Source organism: Miscanthus floridulus, chromosome 15 (genome assembly GCF_019320115.1).
Source record: "Miscanthus floridulus cultivar M001 chromosome 15, ASM1932011v1, whole genome shotgun sequence".
In the NCBI taxonomy this organism is placed as follows: domain Eukaryota; kingdom Viridiplantae; phylum Streptophyta; class Magnoliopsida; order Poales; family Poaceae; genus Miscanthus; species Miscanthus floridulus.
In genome coordinates this window covers 76,144,788-76,165,861 of record NC_089594.1, presented here as the reverse complement: position 1 = coordinate 76,165,861, position 21,074 = coordinate 76,144,788, and the positions used below count along the sequence as shown (strand labels likewise).

Sequence of the window (21,074 nt, the reverse complement as noted above, 5' to 3'; positions counted from 1 at the left end):
ACGCACTAACCCTTGAGCAAGCACAAGCACAATGAATGCACACACACGGATGAGTTGATGACAGACCCAGCTCTGGTTGGACCTAACACGAGACTGACCAGACCAATCATCCAGTGCATCGAAATGCAGTGCATGCACCGCAAGGGAAATGGAAAATCTGCAGAGCAGACAGGGGCCCTGCTGCACCTGCACTGCGATGAAATCTCTCCATTGGTTTCGCCGCCGATGCTGCTGGTGGCTGCTGCTGTCGCCGCCGCCGCCGCCTCCTCCTCCTCGCAACCACATGCTGGGGCCTGGTCCCTAGCTGCTACCTGGAGCTCCAGGCTCTATGCTCTCCGGTTCCGGTGGCCAGGCACGGCGTGGAGCCGGGGTGTGAGCCTCGGATGCCCTCTCGTCTCGTCGTCCAGCCAGTCTTGACTGAAAGTCTGAAACCATGTGCGCCACATGTCCCCTGTCGGCGCGGCCAGGAACAGCCGCACGTTACCTTACCACTGCGAAATCTGAAATCTGAATGGATGGGCGCTCTGCAAGTGTGCAAGCACCAGCACGGCGCACCACCCAGATTCAGCTCTATCTCTGCCCTGGCCAGTCGCCAGAGACCCAGACCCAGACCAGAGCATTGGTTTCTGTTGAGCCTTAACCAGCTCTGCCTTCTGGTTCTGGCCGTGTCCGGCCGGCCAACTTGGTAGCTTTGCCTGGCTGCTACATGACACAGGTGCCAAGTGGAATGGCGAAGCAAAGCTTTAGCTGGATCTTGAAAATGGTGGCCATACACTCGACTGAACAAGTGCTTGTGCTACATTTTCACCATCTTCAGTTCACAAGTGCTCTTTTAAAGGCCCAATTTTCCCCCTTGCAGCACTTACAGAAGCAATCAAGCACTGATTGATGGATAGATATAACTTAAGTAAGACAAGAAAGAAGAGTGATCTTTGGCTTTGTACAAACACACATGGAGATTCAACTCGACTCTCCACCCCTTTTGTGTGTGTTGCTAATAACACCTACAAGCAGTAGCACAAAAGAAAAAGAAGAAAAACCACAAAGTGACCACACATCATTCCACGCATGCATGCATGCACTTCGATGCACAAAGCTCTGTCTCTCCCTCACCCCAGGCAGCTTCATCTTCTCCTCTCCATGTCTTTGGTCTGCTGCTCCATTGTTGGCAGACAAGGAGAGATGGTACGACATACTCAACACATGCCCATACTCAATGCACGCCTTGGACAAGAAACCCCAAAAAAACAAAAGAATCTGCTCACGCATGCACAAGCCGTGCATCTCTGCTGCGATAGTCTCAGTTGTTCTTCACCGACCCGAGCCCTCTCGCTTCAGATCCCTTCATGATCCTCAGCCTCTTGCAGGTGCTGATGAACATGCTGCAGAGAAACACAAGAACCAAGCAGAATCAGACACCATCCAAACATATCTCTGAATCCAATCATATAGATGTTTGGCAGGCAAGAGCTATGCTTACTCGAAGGGCACGTCGCCGACGAGCATGAGGTCGCCGTCCTTGTCCTCGTAGGTGACGGCGAAGTCGGAGGGGTTGACGGCGGGCGCGTCGGCGCCACCGGAGAAGCAGAGGAACATGGCCTCCAGCGCCTCCCGGAGCTCGCGGTAGCCCTTGTACATCTTGAGGTCCACCTTCCTGAGGTAGGGGGCACCGTCCATGCTCACCTTCACGAACAGCCCGGCAGCCGCGGCCGGGGCCTCCTCCGCCGGCGCCGCCGCAGGTTTGCTCTTGACCGCCGCCTGCTGCTGGAAGCAGCTCTTCCTGTACGACCTCACCGGCGGCCATCCCACCACCTGAGCCCTGCAAGGATGGATGCATGACTGCATGAGCTGTTGCTTGCTGCAGAGTTGGTCTGCGTGTGACGTGCGTGCGTGGTGACCGTGAACCGACCGATCGATTCGCTACTCACTTGGCGGCCGGCGGCGCGGCATCAGCGTTGCTGTCGCGCTTCTTGGGCGCGTCGTCGGGCCCGCTGCCGACGACGTCGCGCTTCTTGCCCCTCGGCGTGGACGGCGGCGGCGTCGCGGCCGGCGGCAGCAGCGGCAGCGCCGCCTTCTGCTGGGGCTCCTCCTCCTCCTCCTCCGTGCCTGGCAGGCCGAGCCTGAGCTCCGTCGCCCTGAGGTTGTCAACGTCGGCGGCGGCCTTCAAGCCGTAGCTCGCTGCTGCGGCGACCTCCATTGCTTCTTCTTAGCTAGCTAGGTATAGCTTCTCCGGCGCGGCCGGCGCGCGTGGGCAACGGCGGCGGCGGTCGCAACTTGGCTCAAGAACGAATTCAATCCGACGAGCTGCGCTGCGCTGTGCTGTGCTCTGTCTTCGTCGTCGTTGCTAGCTGGCTGTGCGTGTGGTGGGTGTGGCCGGCGACCCGGCGTGATGTTTTATAGAGGTGAGGAGAGGAGGTGAGGTCGGAAGGGCGTGTGGGCGTGCGAGGCGGAGGCCCCGCCACACACACGGGCGGAGCAGGACGCAGAGGGCAGGGGCGGCACGCGCACGTACGTGCCAGAGGCCAGAGAGCTATGGGCGTGCGTGCGTGCGTTTGCGGTGCGCGTACAAGCAAACAGTTTGTTTTTTTTTGGGTGGTTGCGGGGCAGGGTGCAGCCGTGGGCGGCCTGCCAGGCCGACCCGGGACAGCCCGGCCCGCCCCCAGACTCCGCCAGTGGCCGTCGCGGGCCCCACGGGGTTATTCGTCGGGTCACGGGTTAGGCGGGCCATCGCATCGCATGCATGTACTGCCGGGCGGGTTGTGGGCTGCTTCTACACGCACTGCAGGATCCGACTCCGATCCAATAAGCAAGGCTAACACTACTGGTCCTAGCTGGCGGATGCCATGCAGCAGGACGCTGAAGAGCAGCAAGGCTAATACTACCGCCTTCAGCTGGCTGTATGATCCTTACAGCCCACTTATTAATCAATTCATATAATAGTTGATTTATTTATAGCTCATCTCTTTCTCTCATAGAGTTTCTTGATTCCTGCCTCCTCCTTTTTCTCTCCATCTCAACATACAGTCTGTTAACAGCCTTCTATTATACTTGCTCTTAGTTGTCCCCTTGTCACTTCCCAATAAGTCAAATATTTTTAACTTTAACATTAATATATATATTATTATATTAATCATTGAATATATTTTATAAACCAAGTTAAACTTAGAAACATTTGACCTACACTAGCGATATTCTTTTTGTGACAAGAGAGTGCTTAGGTCTTTAGGTCAAGAGGTTGTTTGCTCACTATGTGGATATGGATTTTACTACTGTTTCTAAATGAAGGACGGCGAACCCCAAAACCCGGTTGCTGCCGGGCGTCGGTTGAGTAGCGGGCTGGCACCCGGATCCATGTACTAGACGGATGCTATGGATGTTAACAATGAATAAGCAGGCAGGGCGCCAAGAAACCAAATCGGATTAAACAAGATGTGGCGCTGCCATGATTAGGATACATGCTATCATTAGAGATCTCGGGGAGCATCTTCTAATTTGCACATACAATACAATACTCCTTCCCTAGCTACCTTACCCTCCCTCCCTCTCCTCCCATTTGCCCAATAAGATATGCAGGGAACAATGTAACATGCATGCTTTAATTGGAGTATATATCACTTAGTTTGTCCAATATTGCATTTCTCCTATACTCTCTCTCTCTCATGGCCATCATGCATCTTCGTCTTTCTCTCTCCACTACGCCTTGTTCCTCCTTTCTCGAGCCTTGCTTCTTTTGGTTGGCTAGTGGGGCCACCTAGGGCAGTAGCCCTAGTGGGGGGGGGGGGGGGGGGGGGCTTGTTTAATTAGCCCAAAACCCGCCCCGCGAAAGCATCGTTAAGCGGTTAACAATGCTTTTTTTCTGATTTTTTATGTTTCTTTGGATACCGCATGGATCGGGAAAGGATTGTTAATTTTGCACTGTTAGTGCTGTTCCTTTAGCTAACCACCAAATAAAGCTCCTCTCTTTTCTTTTTGTGGTGGGAGCTACTGACATGCATGGTCCCCTATCATCAGGTAAACTAGTATGTTTTTATTTAGTGATAGGATATCATACGGCGCGGTGGTCCAGACACTGCCTTTGGATCGGATTACTTTACCGTCCATCCTTGTTTTGGACTTGACATAACAAGCTTATCTTGTTACATTTTGGCAGTTTTGAAATTCATTTCAAATTAAATGTTCAGACGAGTTTTGATATGTATGTACACTTGCACTATATTGTACTACAGCCTTACATATGCATGTCCATAATCAATAGTAATACAATAGTGCCTGTCAGCATCAATCTAGCTAGTGTTAGATATGTATTACAGTACACAGGTTTACTGTGTGCAACTGCTTTTTTTTTCCTATCCTAAGTAAGTAATAATCCGCATCGGTTTACTAACAAAGCTATTTTTTTTTTTTGCTGGTACAAGTAGAATATAATCAAATTTGATTCCTGACATATTGCTCCGACCCATGATGAATTATATACCCAATTAATTGCACCGAAATTCCGACCACTATGTATGTACATTTGACTAGCCTATAACGCAAATGCAGAGAGATACCTTATGTTCCTGCAACCTCCTACACTTAGGAGCTAGCAATAATAATGCTCCAACAACAAAGAATCTTTTGGATGGAATTCGCGACGAAAAACAAGCGCTGCCTCTTGATTACATAGATTATTCTACTAAAAACTAAACACTACATGTAGGTAGGTTAGCTTTGAGCTGCTTCTCCAAACCAAAAATATTTGGTCAAGTACCATCCATGTCGCCCACTGATCGATCGTCATGAAGTTTCTTGGATGATTCCAGAGTAGACAGACAGAGAGAGATGTGCAAAGATGCATAGAACATATATAATGCGCGCTTGTTGTTTAGCAGTGGTTATTAAGTACAATGGATTAGGGTTTAAAAACAGGAAGAATCTTTTTGCATTGATCGAGTTTTGAGGCGGGGAATTAGGGCGGTGCAGCATGTTTGACTGTTTGCTGCTGCATGCATGCTTGCTTGACCTGATACACTGCTAGTACACTACACACATGGATGCACTGCATGATCGATTACTGCATGCTGCACCGACTAAATGCATGCTGCGTGCTCAGCGGTGTTGGTACATCAGTACATCCAAACCTCATTAGAAAAATTTCCATGCATGTACTGATCGATGATGCAGTTAGCTAGCGTATATAATAGAGTAATTCAGGACTAGGTAGTACGTGATCAACTATTTTTCCTGTTAAATGTTGGTTTGCTCTATTTTGGCAGGACAGATGCTCTGTGCTGTAGCAACCACCTACATGCAATGGATTATTATCGGAGTATATAGACGTTCAAAAAAAATTATCGGAGTATATAGGAGCAGCAAAAGCTTCGTACTGATTAGACGGTGAGACTGGCCTCATCATTAGAAGTGACCATTTCATATATAGTAGCTAGAACCCTGTACATATATACTCCCTCCGTCCCAATTTATCTATCGTTTTCGGTGTCCGTGCCACGACTTTGACTCAATTTGTACAAAATATGTGCAACATTTGTGTCTCCAAATAAATTTGTTAAAAAACTAGATTCAAAGATCTTTTCAATGATGCTAATTATGTATCATAAATAATAATATTTTTAATATATATTTTGTTAAAGTTGTTTCTCGGGAAGCGAGAATGACAGATATTCAGGGACGGAGGGAGTATGTGCTTTAATTTTTTTCATCATCCCCAAGGCTACTACCTAGATGATGCCCACTGTTTCTCTCTTCACCAGATCCTGTTTGTCTAGACAAATGCATGTTAAGGCCCGTTTGGTAGAGCTTCGGCTCCGGCTAAAACAACTTCGAGGCATAACCACGGCGAGGCCAAAGACGAAGGCGCCGCCGGAGATGAGGGCGAGGCCGGAGATGAGGGTGAGGATGACGGCGCAGGCGAGGACGACGGCGAGGCGCTGACGAGGATAGAAGAGCAGGCACGGACGACGGCAAGGGCGACTGCATGGGCGAGGGCGCGGGCGACGACGAGGGCGAGGGCGAGGACGTAGACAACGTCGAGGCATGGGCGATAGCGAGGGCGTGGGCGCGGGCCCGAACGACGGCCTAGGGGATTGAAGAAGTGTGGCGTAGCGACGACGGTGAGTGAAATTTTGGGGTGGAAGGAGAATGAACACCCGTATATATATACAGTAGAACCCTATAGTCCCGGGTTGGGCTACCAACCGGGATTAAAAGGTCTTTAGTCCCGGTTTGTGGCCTAACCCAGGACTAAAGCCAGATTTTGGCCCGCGGTGAAACTGCTGCCTACCGGCCAGTTTTGTTTTCCACCGATGCAATAGTTTTTAACATATCCTTTAACGTAAATAGGTTGAAAATTAGAAATTTCGTAGTAAAAAAATATAGCTCAAAAAATTGCAATACAAAATTTCTTTCATATCCTTTAAATGTTTAATAATATATTTTATATATTATAATTAGATTTTAAAAATCCAAATTTCAAATCTAAAAAATTCAAACATAGTTTTCCTTGACAAGATGATTTCAAATGAAAAAGTTATCAACTATAAAGTTGCATAACTTTTCTAGATTTATAACTTTTGTTTTGGTCATTTCTCCATTTGAGGACATTTTTAAAATTCAAATTTTAGAAATTCAAACATAGTTTTCCTTGACAAAATGATTTCAAATGAAAAAATTGTCAACTACAAAGTTGTATAACTTTTCGAGATCTACAACTTTTGTATTGGTTGTTTCTCCGATTTTTTTATTTGTATATGCATTTCAATCCTACACGGGTTAAATTTCAATCCATACAAACATAATTATAATATCCATACAAATAAACCTAATGAACATAATTAACTTGCATACAAATATATTTAAAATATCCATACAAACTAAACATAACCGTTTGAATAAACCTAATTAAACATAACAGTACGAATAAACCTAACTAACACATGGATCCTACAAACCCGCTGCAACCCTAGCCTGTCTCCACTGCCAGTAGTGTATGTCTCAAATTGTATAACCACGGTCATTGTCTATGTAATGCAAAGCCCGCACTACAACACTCTCCATTGCCTCACAACGCCAAGGACATGGCATCCCATAGATGTAGCCTACTGACGGACTATTGATGGCCTGGTTCTGCCTAAATCTCACACAATACAGGATGCCAGCTGTCGTCCTCTGGCCCATCGCTTCCACGAAGTCCCAGGCGTACCCTAGTCGCTTAAGAGCTTGCGTGAGAATGGGCTGCAAGCCACATGTAGCATACGTGAAATCATAGAGCAAAACCTGCAAGCGGACAAATAAAAAATATCAGGAAGCGCTCATATAATAATAAGAATAAATAAACATTATTCTCATATCATACACGACGTACCACATCCATATAGTTGAATGTCGCATGCCTCTCGCTTACTAGCGGCATGTCTAGACTATGCTCATGTAAAGCTTCTATCTTAAAGGATGAGAAATTAGGCATACGGTAGCCAATTCGCTCAATTACCTACAAAGAAAGGTGCATGGCATCGATCTGGGCGCCTATCTTGGTCGGCGACTGTCGTCCGGTCTACACGATGTCCTGGCACACCTCATTATTGTACCTAATGGGGAAGTGGAAGGCGAGACTGCACGTCCATAACCCATCTCCTTCATCATTCACGACCTCACTTGTCGTCGTCTATGACATATGCAATAATCATGTTATGAATGAATGTATATATGCAAAAATTATATTAGCACGCAAAACTTAAAATATTCCATACTATTGATGGGTCTAAGTGATGCGGAACGGCCCTATCTGGCGATGGCGCGAATAGAAGATCACCAGGGTGAAAACCTAGTTCATGTGGTTAGAAAAGTCCGCCGCCATTCATCATAACTAAAAAAACTAAAAAAACATCCCAATAAATATAGAACCCCCCATATAAATATACCATGCAACAATATATATTAGAGAAACATATAAAAAAATAAATCATCAAGATATATATATATATATATATATATATATATATATATATATATATATGCATGCCAAGTAAACTTAAACATTTTGCACATAATTTTTTTAACGATTATTAACTCTCATCAAGAAATAATGTTGCTAACAAAGATCTAGAAAACAATAAATATTTAAGGTTATGTAGAAATGATGTATAAATAAAAATAAAATCCATCGTTATTATTCCTAATTAAAAAACCACATATTTGAATATTTCTATGCTTATTACTAAAGCATGAAATGATCTACATTATTAGCAATGAAAGATTAGAAGATGAAGTTGCTAACCTTTAGAAGATTGAAGATGAAGCCGGCGGCCGAGAGCGAGAACTTGCTCCCCCAAGCAAAAACACGGATGAACAATAAGCAAAGACCAAGATTTGACCGGTGTGTCTCGGGCTAGGGAGACAGTGGAAGCGGGTATATATAGGTGGGGAGCTTTAGTCCTGGTTGGTGGAGCCTATCGGGGCTAAAGGATCAACCTATAGTCCCGGTTGGAACCAAAACCCGGGATAAAAGGCCAGCGGGACCTTTGGTCCCAGTTGGTGGTTCCAACCGGGATTGAAAGGCAACCTTTAATCCCGGTTTGAACCACAAATCGGGACTAAAGGTCCCTGTTGCACTATCCGTTGGGCAGAGGATTCTAGTCCCGGTTGGTGGTTCCAACCGGGACTAAATCTCCTATTACTCCCGGGCCAAATTCCGGCTGAGACTAAAGTCAAAAACCAAAATTATGTTCTCTACTAGTGTCACCGCAAAACTTGTTATAAAGTTTTGCTGACAAAGTATATATGCATATAAGTAACCAAATATCAGCCACACACTGAATTCAACTTGATTATTAGAGTTGTTTGTATATGTACAACTCAAGGAAGGATCCCAGACTAATTGGTGAGTCAATATAATAATGTGTTGGGACGATAACCATGCTAACATAGTTCGTTTGTTAGTGACAGTGGAAGCAACAAATTGGTTGGAATTAGCCCGTGACATTGTCCTAACCTATTCGCAAAGAAAAGCATATATATCACATTATATATGGAGGTATATATAGGTAGCAACAATCACATCAACCAAAGAGACACAATATTTTTGACGTGGAAACCCCCTAAATAAGGGTATAAAAACCATGAGATCAAGCTATGGACACATCATATCACTTCCACTATTAATTGTGTGATGACAACAAGTTATCTCTAGATAATACCAGCGTCATACACACATCAAGGATTTCGCTCTCAGTCTTAGTCAAAAAAAAAACAAGAAGATTTGGATCTACTAGTTTAGGGTATAGAAGAGCCACAAAAGATGTTGGAACAACATATTATGGAAATTGTGAATCTGAAACTTTGCAACCTTGATAATTGATCTCTCTTGCTTTCCTTGCAAGATCTCCTTACCACACCTCTTATCACCTTCTCTATTATTTTTTTGGAGGCTTGCTATATTTTTCTGGTCTTGCACTGCACTGCAGGCCGGGGCGGAGCCAGGATTTACACACGGGGGCGATTCAAGACGACAACAATCATGCATGGAGAAATATATACACGATAAGAATATACATAAGAACCAAATAAACGTTTAAGCTACAATACAAAAGAGATTAAAAAATAAAAAAGAACGAATATTATAGGCAAAAGGCAACAAAATTAATTAGCAGGTCACCCGATCAATCTAATTTTTAAGCTAGAAAAAGAATCGCAGTAATAACATGAATAAAGGAGATAAGAAAGATAACTGGGAGACTGATCCGAAGTAATATAAATGTCACTGAAGATCAGTTCCAAGAGACCAAATAAGCGAAACACTAGCGTAGAGGGTGTAATGTGCATACAGGTTAGATGTGTTTAGTAAAAAAACACAAATAGCATTACTAACCAGCTAATAGTATGAGATGCTATTAGAGATTATAATATGGAGGAACAAAAGAGATGGAGACAAAAACAGAATGGCCTTATTCTTAATTATATAAGATGCTATTAGAGATTAATATAGACAACTGATATGGTGCTAAAATACAAATAACATTGTTAACTATCTAATTATACTATTAAATAGCTAATTAAGAGGGTACATTACAGTGAGGCATATAAATGTTGGGGGGTGCTTGTGCCCCCCTGCCTCCGCCACTGACCACCACCACCAGAGGCGGCAACGGCGATCTTCACGTCGCACACTGGGCCACTGCTTCCAGGATGCAAGCTATTGTGGGGAGAAGGGTGCAGTTGAGGATGGTGTTCTTTAGGAACGATCGCCCTGGTGTCACTACCGGAGACCGGCTCTTTGCCGAGTGCCAAGTGGTTTGCCGAGTGTTGTTTTTCGGGTACTGGGCAAAGACGCCTTTGCCGAGTGTTTTTTTTTTGACACTCGGCAAAGTAGCTCTTTGCCGAGTGTTTTTTGTTTGACACTCGGCAAAGAAGCTTCTTTGCCGAGTGTTTTTTTTTTACACTCGGCAAAGAAAATTTCAAAGCACATTTTGAAGCAGTAAATTAATTCAAATGAAAAAAGTTTTCAACTACAAAGTTGTATAACTCATCAAGATGTACAATGTTTGTTTTGGTCTTTTCTTCATATGACAAAGTGAAAGTAAATTTGTTCACAAATCTAACATGTCTCTCTTGTAGTTTATGAAACTACAAGAGAGATATATAAGATTTGTGAACAATGTTAGAACGACCATGTCGGATGAACAGATGACTAAACAACCAAAATAAACTTTGTATATCTCAAAAAGTTATGAAACTTTGTAATTGGCAACTTTTTGATTTGAAATCATCTTGTCATGCAAAACTGTGTTTGAATTTCAAAAATTTAAAATTCAAACTTTTCAAACGACCTCGGATGGAAAAACAACCAAAATAAACTCTGTAGATCTCGAAAAGTTATGAAACATTGTAGTTGGCAACTTTTTGATTTGAAATCGTCTTATCATGCAAAACTGTGTTTGAATTTCAAAATTTTAAAATTCGAACTTTTCAAACGACCTTGGATGGAAAAACAATCACAATAAACTCCGTAGATCTCGAAAAGTTATGAAACATTGTAGTTGGCAACTATGCAAAATTGCGTTTGAATTTCAAAATTTTGAAATTCAAATTTTGTAAACGACTTCGGATGGAAAAACTTCCTAAACTAAAAGTGTAGATCTTGAAAAGTTATGAAACTTTATAGTTTACAACTTTTTTATTTGAATTCGTTTAGGGCCTCAAACAAGCAATTTACACTCGATTTAGTATAATATGTTGGGAACTAAAATAGAATCCAGACACAAGTGACAGTGTGGTATAGTGGTAGAGGAGGTTCGAGCTGAGGGGGAGGTCGCGGGTTCAAATTCTGTCGGCCGCGTTGCTGCGAAATTTACGCGAAAAACGCTAGAGATGGGCGGGCGCTAGCCGGTGGGGGCCTCCACCGATTAAAAAATATTCTATTTTTTCCATTTTTTCCCCATTTGTTTCAGGTTTTTTTTCGGTTCCAACTTTGCCGAGTGCCCGACAAAAAACACTCGGCAAAGACACCTTTGTCGATCCATTTTTTGCTGAGTGTCCTTTGCCAAGTGCAGCACTCGACAAAGCCTTTGCCGAGTGCAAATTGGGCTTTGCCGAGTGCCCCTGGCACTCGGCAAAGCCACTGAGTCCGGTAGTGTGTGTCCTTCAACGATTCCATGAGATTGCGCAGAGGAGAAATGTCGGGCATTATGTCTCCCAGAGAGAAGACCTCCTCCTGCTCTGCAGCGTGGGCTGGTGTGCGTGCTCACGCCCCCAGCTCTGCGAGGACGAGGAAGAGTACCATGGCGGTGATGAGAACCACACCACCATTGGTCTTGGTCGCAGGGCGGCAGAGCCAGGATTTAGACATAGGGGGCGTTCAAGACGACAACGATCATGCATGACGAAATATAACACGATAAGAATATACATAACAACCAAATAAACGTTTGTGCAACAATAAATTTAAAAAAATAAATATAACTAATATTATAGATAAAAAAGCAACAAAATTAATTAGCATGTCACCCGATCAATCTAGTTTTTTAGGCCAGAAAAAGAATCGCAGTAATAACATGAATAACGGAGATAAGAAAGGTAACAGGGGGAATGATCCTAAGGAATATAAATGTCACTGAAGATCAGTTCCGAGAAACCAAATAAGCAAAACACTGGCTAATTAGAGGGTTAATGTAACACCCTAAAATTTGCTACTTTGGAAATGTAGTTAAATCAATTTAATTTTAAATTTTTGTGCACATGAAATATAGAAAAAATTAATATTTTTCATCTTATTAAAATTCATCATAAGGAGTAGCAACATGGATGTGCATATATGCCGGTGCATTTGAATTATTGCAATGAGTGGTTGAATCCAAAATTCAAAATGAATTCAAAATGCTTTTGAGAATGAAATTAAAAATGACTTTGAAGTAAAGGAAAAGAAAGAAAAAGAGAATAGGAAAATAAAAGAGTTTAAAAGGGTTGTAAAATTTATTTTTGGAAGCCTACCAAAATTGCTCATTTTTATTTGAGTTGAAAAGTATATTTGAAACTCTATTTGAATTTGCATTTGATTCATAATTGAATTTGGTTTTGAAAACAAAATAGAAAAGGATTAGGAAAAGGAAAAACTCTTCCCCTCTCTTCTGGCCCAGCCGGCTCAGCTACTTCTTTTCCCCCGCGCAACCCAGCGGCCAGCCGGCCAGCTCCCTCCTCTTTCCCGCATGGCCCGTTCCCTCTCCGCAGCCCACTCCTCCGCGCACGGCCTGGCTTTGCACCGGCCCAGCACAGCGTCGGCCGCGCCCCCTTTCTCCTCTCTCTGACTGACCGGCCCCGTGCTCCATGTCACTGCCATCTCGGGCCCACTTGTCAGCACCATCCTTTACCTCCGTCGTAACCGAAGCGGACTCCGCCGCCGAGAGTCCAAAGTCGCCCCGCCTCGTCTGCCTTGTCGTGCGCTCCAAGATGCTCCCCGGGCCATAAATAGCAGACACCCGCATCGTGCCGCCTCCCTACCGAGGTCTAGAGCAAGCTGCATCCGCCGTATCGCCGTGCCACTGCAACCCTAGCCGCCACTGCCACCGTGCTCGCCTCGTAGTTCTACCGCTTTGTCGTCGTCTGGGACCGCTCGTCGAGTTTCGCTAGGAGGTAAGCAAGCAGATGGTACCGCGATAGCTCTCTCTCTCTCTCGCCTTCTGTTACCGTAGTGCCATCGCCATTGTTTCGTCCGAGTCCCGATCCGTTCGATCGAGCTCACGCGCGCCTCTATGCCTTCGCTTGTCTTCCCGATCCCCTAATTAAGTTCGACTCGCTCCGCTCTCCCTCCCCGGGCTAATCCTGTGGCCGATGATGCCCGGAACGTCGAAAACGATGAACGTCGGTGAGGTCCTCTGTTCCCCGGCCATGGCACCGTCGCGCACAGCGCCACTCCGGCGACCCCCGTTCCCCGATTTGATCTGCACCGCCCGATCTGAGATCAACGGCCTAGATTAGAAGATACCGATTCGGCTAGCTTATTTGCTAAAGAGACCCCAGATTTTTCCAAAATAAACCCGCCGTCCAGCGTAGTCCAAAATAATTCAAAATATGCCCTTGATTTATCTGTTTTGGCCCCTGTGTTTTTTCAAAAACAAGGCCAGGTCCATTAGGCATTTTAAATTTGGTTTTTAATTATAAATTGATTCCAACTATTTACAAAATTGCCACTGATCTTATTTTATGCGTAGTTTCTTCGTTTTAACTCCGATTTGATCCGTTCAAGTTGCGTTAGATTCATAATTGAGTAATCTATATGTTCATCCTACTGTTAAATATATTTTCATTTTTTGAAATTTGAGGTTAGATTTAATCTATTATTTTATTAAAGAAAATCTTGTTTAATTCATAACTTTTTCGTTATAGCTCTGATTAGAGTGTTTTTCGCGTCTGTGTGTTCGTAGTAACGTGTAGAACATCTTTAAAACCTTTTTACCTGTTGTTTATTATGTTTGGTGTATTGTTCTAATTTAGATCTATTGTTTGCTTCGTGTATGATTGCATGGATACTTGTGTGGTGCTTTATGATCATGTCCAGCCGATGAGCTTTGCGTTGGTGATATAAAAGAAGTTGGTGATCCAGAAGAAGTCATTTAGAGGTCACAATTCAATAGAAGAAGGATCTAAGTTTAAGGCAAGTATAGCATGAGATCTTCCTTGTTGTCATATACATCTTTAATCATTTAATTCATACTGCATGTGTCTACCTTGACTACCACTAAAAATTTCCTAGTACTTTGTTACCTTGTACCTTGTTACGTATGGGTTATTGCATTTGGTAGTATGATGCTAGTGCTCAATTAAATACCATGATCTTGTAACTTGACTAATGGTATATGCCATAAACATTAAAAGATATTTTTTAGCAATATGGAACAAGGGGGCTAGAGCATTGGGCTATTTTTATGGTGCTCTAGATTCCTCTCCCTAAGGACTTATCTGTAAGTGATCATACATGACTTACAGTACAGCTGTGATGGCTATATGGCTCTAGCTTTAGCTTAGTATGAGGACATTTTCTAGCTTGTTAGTGGTTACCTTTATTGGCGTAAGAATGGCTTGACGAATCAGGTATAGTGCGGCCTCTGCCCCCTTGTGTATAGGCTACGCGTCATTGTGCCATCGGGAAGGAGGCTCTACATCTGTTTGTCGAGTGAATCTAATGGCCCTAACTTGTTAGACAAACCTTTGAAAGGCTTCATAGTGAACCCTGCCGACCTTCCTTAGAAGTGGGTCAAGGGATTATCTATTTTGGGCGAAAGGGTAAATCACGACTCACAGTGAAAGTGTACAACCTCTGCAGAGTGTAAAACTGGTATATCAGTCGTGCTCACGATCACGAGCGGCATTGAAATATTTACGGAATAGACGATGAACATTGATGATACTGATGATGAAGATGCTCACTAATGATTATTGTTTATGTTATTCATTATTCATGTTTACCTGATCATGTGTTTATATGGGCTTATGAATAAACTTGTTGCCACCCAATTGCTAAAAGATGACTCATTAAAAGCTAATCGCAGTTAAGCCAGTGTCAGCCTTTTGAGCCTCATGAACCCCATGTTATATTTGTTGAGTACGACGTGTACTTACGCTTGCTTTATTTTTCAATTATTTGGATAAAAATTCCGGATGGGTACCAGATTGCTAAAGTTTGGAGAGATTAGACTTGTAATCAACCAGACAGTTATCCCTGTGGAATTAGAGTCTTCACCTGAAGATCGGAGTTGTCTTTCCGCTGTCTGCTGTCTAAGGTTATATCCTTTATACTAAGTACGTTATATATTGAGCATTGTCTTTTGATATTACCCTTATTTGTAGCTATATGTGAGATTTGACTTTCTGGGCTCACATATGGTGCGTATCTGGTTTTGTTTTTAAAACCGGATGCTATAGTTAATGTGCGAACAAAATAGATGTTTAGTAAAAAACACAAATAGCATTACTAACTAGCTAATTGAATGAGATGCTATTAGAGATTATAATATGGAGGAACAAAAGAGATGGAAACAAAAATAGAATGGCCTCATTCCTAATTATATAAGATGCTATTAGAGAAATTAAGGGGGTGTTTGAATCCAGGGGCTAAAGTTTAGTTCGTGTTACATTGGACATTCGGATGCTAACTAGGAAGACTAAATATGAGCTAATTATAAAACTAATTGCACATGAGTAGACTAATTAACGAGACGAATCTATTAAGCCTAATTAATCTATCATTAGCACATGTTTACTGTGGCACCACATTGTCAAATCATAGACTAATTAGTCTTAATAGATTCGTCTCGTAAATTAGTCTCAAACTGTACAATTAGTTTTGTAATTAGTCTATATATATTTAATATACTCTAAATTAGTGTCCAAACATCCAATGTGACATGGACTAAAGTTTAGTCCATAGAACCGAACACCCCCTAATATATACAAATGATATGAAGGTAAAATACAAATAACATTATTAACTACTTAATTACACCATTAATAAATAGCTAAAGAGGATACATTATGGGGAGACATAAAAATGTTGGGGGTGCTTGCCCGGCCCCTGCCTCCGCCACTGACTGCAGGTCTAGAAAACTCTTCATTCTAGCCTGGTTACAAAAGTCCAAGATCCATGCCCCTTGGGTAAACTCACATCATGGGGCACATCGTCTCTTACACGTGGACTTGCCGATACTCCTCCGTTCTATATTATAAATCATTTTAGCTTATTTTTCAAGTATATAGCATTTGCTATATATGTACCTAGATATATGTTGTGTCTTGATATATATGTACATACATATCAAAACCCTATCTACCTAGAAAAACTAAAATAACTTATAGTTTAGAACAGAGAAAATAGTATAGTACATACTAAATTAATACTCTTGCAATATTGCCCGTGTTGCTAGAAGAGGATTTCCCAACACAATATATACAACACTGCTGAGGCCTGAGGCAGACGTTGGACCAGCAGTGGAGACACGGCGAGTCGGCGAGCAGTGGCTTGAAAGATACAGCCCGTAGATGCAGCCATGGTTACTCCATTCCCGTGCCCACACCGTGCATCCACTGACGATCGACCCAACAGGCGAAGATGGGCGCGCGTGGCACCGGTACGTGCGTGCGTGCAACGACGACGATGCATGCATGGGCCCAGGATCCCGTGGTCCACGTACGTACATCTATGCCGGGGGTCGCCATGCATGGACAGCTAGCTCGATGCATCGATCGTCGGCCAACGGAGAGAAGAGAACTAACGAAGCCTGTGCTTCAGTGCTGCTTGGTAGCAATAGCTAGCCGCGTGGACAGTACAGTGTGCAAGTGAGACGTCGCCGACTCGCCGGAATGTAGCTAGGCCGGGCTCGCTAGTCGCTGCTGCTGCTACCACTACTAGCTAGCACTAGCACGCATGTCTCATCGGCTGGAAAAGATTATTGTTGCAGCTAGCTAGCTAGCTAGTAGCTGGCTCGTGCGTGACGTGTCTACGTCGTGCCATGAATTTTTTTGGGCCGGGTACCGTACCTGTCGACGATATGGATGTAGTGCTGGACTAGCTATAATGTGTGTGATTTATAGATGGCTTTATCCAGCACCTAGCTATAGTAAGCGTGGCGTCAGTGTCAGCGCGCACGATTGCACGTAAGCGTCGCAATTAATTAATTAATTAATTACTGGTAATCAATTAAAACAGGTAGCTAGCTGGGTAGTAGCTATAGGATAGAGACAACAAGAGAGCGTGCGTCCGCATGGTTTGGTCGATCGCCCACACCATGACACCACACGTACGTACGTGTGTCGTCACTGTCCGCCCGTGCACACAGACTGCGACGTCGCTCCAAATTCCAACTCTATGGGAGTACGTAGATAACCACATGTATACCTCTGCTTTGTAGCTTGAACAGTATACACGTATTTGTACGTCTATCATCTCGTGCTGTGTGTCCTCTCTACTACTGCAAGTTATGAGTGATTAGTTTCTAGAGGGCTGAGAGTATAGCTAGCTAGCTAGGGACCTTTTTTGTTTTATCTTTGCATGCCCAGTTGAATTTGAATAGAATTTAGTTGCCAAACTATTATATATACTTTTTCATGTCTTTGTGCCGCATGCATCATCTCCTTGTGTATATTTGACATGTGTTTAATTGAAACATTAGTATGAAGACCTATATATGTGCATTTCACATAGAAATTAATAGATATGATACTGCACACACACACACAAAGTAGTGGTGTGAATGATAACACATATAGCCATACATATGTATGTATGCCTTTGTTAGTTAGTTTTTCTGTACACTACTACTGTAACAAATCTCGGAGGCGGCGTTTTGGATTTTTAGAGGCGGGCACGGTGTCCACGTACCTCTGGCAAATAGTCACTTTTAATCAGCCATTTTCGTAGGTGGGTGTTTTTTCGCTTCCGGAGCTGGGCACGGTGTCCGCCACCGACAAGTAGTCACTGTTATTAGTCCGTCATTTTCAGAGGCGGAGGCGGATGTCCTCGTGGTCGTCTTCGCTAATATATTAACGGAGACGGACACGTTAGCAGGTCACCCATCTCCATTAAACCTAAAGTGTGGCTAGATTTGTAGTTTGGAGATGGTATGGACGAAGCTTGAAAGAATCCTTAATTGAGTGGTTAGATTCTGTAGTGATATATATATGAAGCGTCGTATACTTGCTTATATATATGGTAGCATGCATGTACCTCATTTAGAGATGGCCTTTTTTTAATTACCTTAGACGCGCGGCATAACTAAGGTTGTGTTGATAGAGTGGAGACATGCAGAGAGAGATGAGAGATACCAGCCGGTGCAGTGTATGGCCTCTGATCTCTCTTCCAGCCTGTCGCGCGCGCGTGCGTGCATACGCGTATCGCGGTCTCTCCTGCCGTGGCGCGGGGTAACGCAGATTCAAACGCCAGCTAAACGAATTGAAACGCTCGGCTCTGGGCTCTGGGCTCTGGCCGGTCCAAAGTAATCATGCATGCATGCATGTACGTACGCAGCGCAGCTCGTGCCACGTATACTCTGTGATCGAATACATACTCATCTGTCATCTCATCCATATACATAGGCATGCATGCAGGTTCATCGCACTTGGCCAGACATCATGTGCATGCACATCTCGCTTACCTGTATGTGTGGCCGGCCCGTACACAGGTAGGCGTGTCCACTGTCGGCATGCATGCATGCACGAACGTAGGGCCGCGCGTGTACCCGCACGTACAGGCAGCGTGCGTGCTTGTTGAGGCTGGCCGGCAGGCATTGGAGTTAGCGTATGGTGCAGGCGGTCGATCTGCAGGCACGCGTACGTCGGTACGTACGAGTGTGTACCTGCACGTACAGCAACACCCAACACGCACATGCCTATCTTTTAAAAACAAGTCGACAACTCTGTCGAATCGACTCCATGCAATGCAACTCAGCAATGAGAGCGGACAGGAGGCTCTGGCGCAGAGGGAGGAGACGGGATCTGAGGAGGGGTGAGATAGAAGAGATACCGTAAGGGTAAGTGAGAGAGTGGGAGAGAGAAAAAAAAGATGCGAACGTGAAGGGAGATGGACTTAATCGTATTGAAAAGAAAATTCAAGTCCTGGAATAACAAATCACTACCGGTTTAGTAATAATATTTTTCTTTGTACTAGTATTGTTCTATATAATAGTTCTTTCTCTCTTTTTTGAATATATATAGTAGCAAACGTGTCCATACGTTGCAACGAAACTCAATACATAGGAATCAGACTTCGTATCATCGTTAGACGCAAGTTATTCTAACTCGTATGAGCAGGACACATGAGTCCAGGTCACATACGAGATACTTAAAACGTGACGTAGTACGTCTCATAATCAAATTTGTATTGATCATTATTAGACGCGGGTTGTTCTAACTCATATGAACACATACCATATGAGTCCGGCTCACATACAAAACAAGGGTGTAAGCGAGACGAAAGAAACTCTCCAATACCTGAGTACTTATTTGGAGAAGATGGATGAAAAAATAGGCAGGGAGAAAAATTTTCTCTTTGATATTTCGTATGAATAATACTTCTTTCTAGATAATACCCACTCTCAAGTCCCATGCCATGACAATGCAAATCTTGTGGTGCCGGCCGCCATGGCGACATATATCCCAGAACCAGAGATATGCATGGGAGGCGCAGCAACAAGTGGCAGCATCCAGCATGCATACAGATACAGGTTCTAGTTCTAGAAGAAAAGATGGGGCACTTCATGGACTGCCAGCAATCCCATGCATGCATGCCAGCATGGACCGACTGACCGGTCCTTCTCATCGATCGCGTACGTGTAGGTCAGCGGCAGACACGGCGGAGCTCGGCTGACACGAATGCCTGGCCGTACGTGCCAGATGCATGCATGCACGAATTCTTCAATCCAACATGGTCCCCCTTTACTGTTTCTCAACTTAATTCTCATCACTGTTCAAATCTTAATTATTTCCGGCATTGTCGTACAAACATGTATCATATCATGTACGTACGGGCCATGGATTATACGTGTCGTTCTTGCATTGTTGGCCGTATAATTGATGTATGGCTGTATGCCTAGTAATATTTTAAAAAAAAGCGTCTATCAGAAGTAAGCCGTACATAGAATGCCCCTGCCACTTTTTTTTTTTTTGAAGACTTCACCGGAGGGGGAGAGCCCCACCTGAATGATTTTCCATAGATTCCGGCAAGCCGGTAAATGGAGGGTGCCAGGCACCTAGAGTTTACATGGTCTTAATCGTACAGGGCATTAATTCATGACAAATAAATTACACCAGTGATCAGCAATGGAACGGTCTTGGAAACGAAGGCGGCTGCTCCATAGGCGACATGTTTCCCTGCAGCTGTACAGGAGGCGGCTCAGATAGGGTTGCTGATGGCGAAAGACGACGTCGTGGCGATGGTTCCAAATCTGCCAGCAACACAGTAGTATCATCATCGGGAAGTGCTTAGCTGGGATATGTGGTGGCCGTGGCATCTCCCATAGGTGAGTTGGCTCCGGAAGGTTGACCCCAGTCCAGCCAATATGATTCCAGAAAGCCGAAGGAACCAGACAGCGAAAGATGAGGTGATCGGCAGTCTCTGCCGCATTACCACAAAGTTGGCAAATGTCGTCGTCGAGGACATGCTTGAGGTGGAGGTTGTAACGGCACTGTATGCGGTTGTTTACCAATAACCAGCCGAAAAAACGTACCCTGGGGGGCGCTCGGTTTCTCCAAATGAAGCTAGAGAAATTGCACGGGGAGCCCATGGTCTTGGATGCCTGATACACGGCTGAAGCATGGAGAGTTCCCAGCTGGCCGGCAAATTTGGAATATCTGCTGTCCGGAGCTTGTGTTAAAGTGATGTTGCTGATCATTTCATTGAGGGCATGCAGCTCTTCACTTGCTTGTGGTGACAGCCTGGAGACCAACATCGGTTGCAAACTGATGGTGAGGACCTCGGAGGCAGAGGCATCCGGCTTCGTGCAGTGGGAGAAAAGGCAGGGGAAGACAGTAGCGAGAGGCGAACCATCAAACCAAGAGTCATGCCAGAAGGACGTAGTCCGCCCGTCGCCCAGCTGCAC

At 44.3% G+C, this 21,074-nt stretch overlaps 1 protein-coding gene across 1 annotated transcript; it reads right to left on the bottom strand.

Annotated features, from left to right (window-relative positions):
• Positions 1 to 867: 867 nt before the first annotated feature.
• On the bottom strand, positions 868 to 2,384 carry LOC136508425 (auxin-responsive protein IAA31-like). Its single transcript, XM_066503092.1, has 3 exons — positions 1,929 to 2,384; positions 1,481 to 1,819; positions 868 to 1,382 (listed from the first exon to the last, which is right to left on the bottom strand). The coding sequence occupies exons 1-3, from the start codon at positions 2,195 to 2,197 to the stop codon at positions 1,301 to 1,303; spliced, it is 690 nt and encodes a 229-aa protein (XP_066359189.1). The 5' UTR covers positions 2,198 to 2,384; the 3' UTR covers positions 868 to 1,300.
• Positions 2,385 to 21,074: the final 18,690 nt, after the last annotated feature.

What these genes read in the sequence shown, in the direction of transcription:
- LOC136508425 (XM_066503092.1), bottom strand. Translation starts at nt 2,197, where the DNA reads ATGGAGGTCGCCGCAGCAGCGAGCTACGGCTTGAAGGCCGCCGCCGAC. An exon ending in GCCGCGCCGCCGGCCGCCAA is followed by an intron (nt 1,820 to 1,928) that starts GTGAGTAGCGAA and finishes CCATCCTTGCAG; the next exon opens with GGCTCAGGTGGTGGGATGGC. An exon ending in GTCGGCGACGTGCCCTTCGA is followed by an intron (nt 1,383 to 1,480) that starts GTAAGCATAGCT and finishes GTTTCTCTGCAG; the next exon opens with CATGTTCATCAGCACCTGCA.